General features: G+C 37.0%; 1 protein-coding gene across 1 annotated transcript; it reads left to right on the top strand.

Moving 5' to 3' along the window:
- The first annotated feature begins 874 nt into the window (after positions 1–874).
- On the top strand, positions 875–1,497 carry LOC107003928. Its single transcript, XM_015202174.1, has 2 exons — positions 875–1,077; positions 1,305–1,497. The coding sequence occupies exons 1-2, from the start codon at positions 875–877 to the stop codon at positions 1,495–1,497; spliced, it is 396 nt and encodes a 131-aa protein (XP_015057660.1).
- Positions 1,498–5,237: the final 3,740 nt, after the last annotated feature.

Below are 5,237 nucleotides of genomic sequence, written 5' to 3'. Positions count from 1 at the left end.
ACCAGGATCAGCATCCATCGCATCATTGATCCAGTTTGAGCACTTAGAGTCAGTGGTAAAGCGCGCCACATCTATGATTAGGAGGATTTGACATCTAGGAATTTCTCACTTCTTATATTCACTTTTCGTCCATTAGAGTTTATCTCTAACAATCTCTCTCTTATTCATGCTTGCGCGTGTTTCAGATTACTATGCCTCCACAAAGAGCAGCACGAGGTTTCCCATCTAGGAGAAATGTTGAACCTTAGGAACGNAGTCTCTCTCTTATTCATGCTTGCGCGTGTTTCAGATTATTATGCCTCCACAAAGAGCAGCACGAGGTTTCCCATCTAGGAGAAATGTTGAACCTTAGGAACGAGTTGCCCAATGCACCTAAAGTGCAACCTCAAGGTAAACTTACCAACACTGAGTTCCGTGTGGGTATTAGTATGCTGAGTCTGGTGGGACTAAATCGGTTGGTCAACAAAGGGGAGCTCGACAAGAAGGGGCTGACACTTCGAGAATTTGGGAATTCTTAAGGATGAATTCCACAAGTTTTTATAGTTCGAGCACTACTGAGGATCGAAAACACTTTGTGGAAGAGTTGAAGAAGGTTTTCAATGTGATACATGTCATTGATGTTGAGAGAGTTGAGCTAGTTTCATACCAACTGAAGAATGTGGCTAGGACTTGGTTCGGCCAGTGAAAAGAGGGCAGAGAAGAGGATGCGCTACATTCGAATTGCACTTGTTTCGAAGAGGCATTCTTGGGGTGTTTATTTCCTCGAGAACTGAAAGAGGAAAAGGTGTGAGAGATTCTTACTCTGAAACAAGACTCTTTGAGTGTGCACGAGTATGGGTTGAAGTTCACCCAATTTTCTCGCTATGCTCCTGAGATGGTTAAGGAAATGAGTAGCAGAATGAACTTATTTGTCGCTGGTTTAGGTCGTGCTTCAAGCAAAGAGGTCAGAGCTGCAATGATGATAGACGGCATGGATATATCCTTGTTGATAGTATATGTACAGCAAGTTGAAGACGAAAAGCTGAGGGAAAGAGAAGAGTACAGGAAAAAGAAAGCCAAGACTAGGAATGAGTTTGGGTAGAATAAATGTGGTTCGAATCGGCCACAATTTCATAAACAAAAGGGGCCTATACCATCTACTAGTGCACTTGCTCCAAGAAAGAGAGTAAGCATAATGGCTAGAATTTGCAGAACTTCAAGGCTAGACCAACACAGTCCCAAGGTAGTGTGGCACAGGAGGTAGTTGGGCTCCGGCATGTGGTAGTTGTGGTAGAAACCATGCCGGTAAGTGTCTTGATGTCCAGTCAGGTTGCTTCAAGTGTTGGTCAAGAGGTTCATTTCATGAAACAGTGCCCTAAGAATAAGCAAGGTGGTGGAAATCCGGGCAATAGAGCCCAATATTCATCATCTGTTCCACTAGAAAGGGTTGCACCTAGAGGAGCTACTTCCGACAATGGTGGAGGAGCAAATCGCCTTTATGCAATCACTAGCCGCTAAGAATAAGAGAACTCTCCAGATGTTGTCACTAGTATGATCAAAGTCTTTACTTTTGATGGTTATGCTTTGCTAGACCTAGGAGCAAGTTTGTCTTCTGTAACTCCTTATGTTGCAAATAAATTTGAAATCTTCCTAAGAAACTTTCTGTGTTTCTACCCTTGTTGGAGAGTCTATTCTAGCGGAAAGAGTTTATTGTGATTTTCCTATTTCTATCAATCACAATAACATTATGGCTGACCAAGTGGAGTTAGGCATGATAGATTTGATGTCATTCTATGTATGGACTGACTTCATGCCTGTTATGCGTCAATAGATTGTAAGAATTGAGCTGTCAAGTTTCAGATTCCTAATGAGCCAGTCATAAAGTAGTGTAGTAGTTCATCAGTGCCAAGGGTCGTTTCATTTCGTACCTTAAGGCGAGAAAGTTAGTTTCAAAGGGATGTATCTATCAGTCTTAGTTAATGACTCAAGTGTTGAGGTACCTTTCCTTCAATCAGTTTCTATAGTAAAGGAGTTTCTAGAAGTTTTTCTTGATGATATACCTGGAGTCCATCCTGAGAGAGAAATAGACTTCGTCATAGACATCATTCCACATACTCGTCCTAGTTCTATTCTTCCATATAGAATGGAACCAGCAAAGTTAAAGGAGTTGAAAGAACAACTGAAAGATCTATTAGATAAATGTTTCATTCGACCAAGTGTCTCACCTTGGAGCGCTCTAGTCTTGTTTCTAAAAAATAAAGATGGTTCCCTTAGGATGTGTATAGACTACCTCCAATTGAATAAGGTTATTATCAAGAATAAATATCATCTCCAAAGGATAGATGATCTTTTTGATCAACTTCAGGGTGTCTCCTGTTTTTCAAAAACTTATCTCAAATCTCGCTACCATCAGTTAAAAGTTAGGTAATATGACATTCCAAAGACAGATTTATAATTTTTTGTATAAATATTTAAAATAATGTCTTTCTGTAAAATAATTTTAATATTAAAAATACATTGCTATTTGTCTTTTTTCATAATTTGACTTTCAAAAGCATTTTAAAAAAAAAGATTAGTCAAACATAATTTGTTTATCCAAATCATTTTTCAAATGAACAAGCCAAACATAAATTGTTTTTTCTCAAAAACACTTTTCATAAAAACTGAACCCTTTGTCGCTAATTAATTGGTCACTTTTGAATTGATACACCTAATAAAAAACAATGATTGATATAATAAATTTATCATTTTACCCCTATTAATTATGAAATGAATGAATTAAAAACTTTATATTTTAAAAAAATTCTACATTTTTCAAAACAATAATCTATTTGCCACGACACCTTTTTAACACGAATTACATGATTGAGTGTTAAAAATAACAATAACTTTTTGGCTCCAAAACCATTTAAATTTGGAAAAATAACTTAAATACACAACTATAATTTTTATATTCTCTAATTTTCCCTACTTTTNTTAGAACCAGATATGGAAATTATGAGTTTTTTGTTATGTCTTTTGGGTTGACCAATGCACCAGCACCATTCATGGATCTTATGAACAAAGTCTTCAAACCTCATTTAGATATGTTTATTATCGTCTTTATTGATGACATACTAATTTATTCAAGGAATAAAAAAGATTATGCTATTCATCTCAGAATAGTACTTCAGAATTTGAAAGAAAAAGAGTTGTATGCCAAGTTCTCCAAGTGTGAGTTTTGGCTTAGGCTTGTGGCATTCTTGGGTCACATCGTTTCCGGTGATGGGATTAGAGATTGATACCCAAATGATAGAAGCAGTTCAGAGTTAGACTAGACCCACGTCTCTAACACATATTAGGAGTTTCTTGGGTTTTGCTGGCTATTATAGAAGGTTTGTTGAGGGGCTTTTGCCTATATCATCTTCCTTGACTAAGTTGACTCAAAATATAGTTAATTTCAATGGTCTGAAGCTTGCGATAAAAACTTTCAGGAATTAAAAAAATGGTTGACTACTGCCCCAGCTTTGACCATACCAGAGGGTAACCAAGGTTTTTTGGTGTATTGTGATGCATCTAGATTCGGGTTAGCCCGTGTTTTAATGCAGAATGGCAAAGTTATAGCTTATGACTCCATACACTTGAAGTTTCATAGGAGGAATTACCCAACCCATGACTTAGATTTGGCTCATATAGTATTCGCCTTGAAAATATGGCGTCACTACTTGTATGGTGTTCATGTCGATATATTCACTTATCACAAGATCCTACGATATGTGTTCACCCAAAAAGAGCTCAATCTCAGACAAAGAATATGGTATGTGTTCACCAAAAAAGAGCTCAATCTCAGACAAAGAATGTGGTTAAAATTACTCAAGGATTATGACATGAGTTAACTTTAACACCCAAGTAAGGCTAATGTGGTTGTTGATGCTTTAAGCAGGTTATCCATGGGAGTACCGCCCATGTTGAAAAATAAAAGAGGGAGTTAGACAAAGATGTGCATAGACTTGCACGCCTGGGAATCATACCTATGGATTCCACAAAAGGAAGAATAGTTTTGACTAGTAGGGCTGAATCATCACTAGTTCCATAGGTGAAAGAAAATCAAGACGAAGACTCATTTTGCTTGATTTAAAGGAGAATATTCATAGGCAAAAAGTATGGGCTTTTGAAAGGGGGAGATGGTGTACTGAAGTATCAAGGTATATTGTGTATACCTAGGGTGGATGGACTCCAAGAGAGGATCACGGAGAATACTCATAGCTCCTGATATCCATTCATCCGGGTTCCACAAAAATGTACTGCAATTTGAGAGAGGTATATTGGTGGGAAGGTATGAAAAAGGACATTGCTGAGTTTGTTACTAAGTGCCTGAATTGCCAGCAAGTGAAAGTAGAACACCAAAGGCCTGGAAGTTTGGCAAAGATATAGAACTTCCAGAATTATAGTGGGAGATGATTAATATGGACTTCATCATAGACTTGCCAAGGTCTCGCAAACAACATGATTCAATTTGTGTGATTATCGATAGAATGACAAAATCAACCCACTTCCTGCCAGTAAAGACAAATCATTCTGCGGAAGATTATGCAAAGTTGTACATTCAAGAATTGGTAAGACTTTATGGAGTTTTGGTCTCCATTATTTCAGATAGAGGTGCACAATTTACTGCTCAGTACTGGAAGTCTTTCCATAAGTGTTTGAGTTTGAAGGTGAACTTAAGAATGTTGTTACTTTATTTTGATTGTTGAGTATTAAACTTGATGTTACTATTTTTAGCTTAGTGAAAGAAATCTCATTTGAGGACAAATATTCTCAAGGGGGAGATACTGTAACACCTCGTAACTCGTAATAGCAAGAATAAGCTAAGAAACTAAAATTTATCACTTCTGGAAAGATAAGGAAAAATCTGGAAAATTTCCAAAGTGAAGAAAGTGAGTTTTTGTCATTTTCAAACGGACATAACTTCTAGCTTAAGTAAATCCCTTGAAAATATCTTTCCAACGGCATCGAGTTTGCACGATATCGATATCGTATGAGGAAGATATGTCTTTCGCAAGTTGGGTTGTTGAAGTGAGAAAAGTTCGATTCCAAATTTAAATAAGGACAAACTAGTCTTTTCACCATCTATTTACTAATTCATTTTAAGGGATTATTTGGGGTAAAAATAAGTTTTATTTTAGATTAGGAAGGTTATTTTACGCTTAGGGCTTGGAGAAGTGAAAATTGAGAAAGATCAGAGATTCGTCAAGATGCTAAGGTTTTGCGAGTGGAAT

Source organism: Solanum pennellii, chromosome 11 (assembly GCF_001406875.1).
Source record: "Solanum pennellii chromosome 11, SPENNV200".
NCBI lineage: Eukaryota > Viridiplantae > Streptophyta > Magnoliopsida > Solanales > Solanaceae > Solanum > Solanum pennellii.
Note: the sequence above shows the minus strand (reverse complement) of the source record. Positions and strands in the feature narration are given on the sequence as shown.

Coding starts and splice junctions, on each gene's coding strand:
- LOC107003928 (XM_015202174.1), top strand. CDS start 875: ATGGTTAAGGAAATGAGTAGCAGAATGAACTTATTTGTCGCTGGTTTA. Junction 1,078..1,304: donor AAGACTAGGAATGAGTTTGG/GTAGAATAAATG, acceptor CTTGATGTCCAG/TCAGGTTGCTTCAAGTGTTG.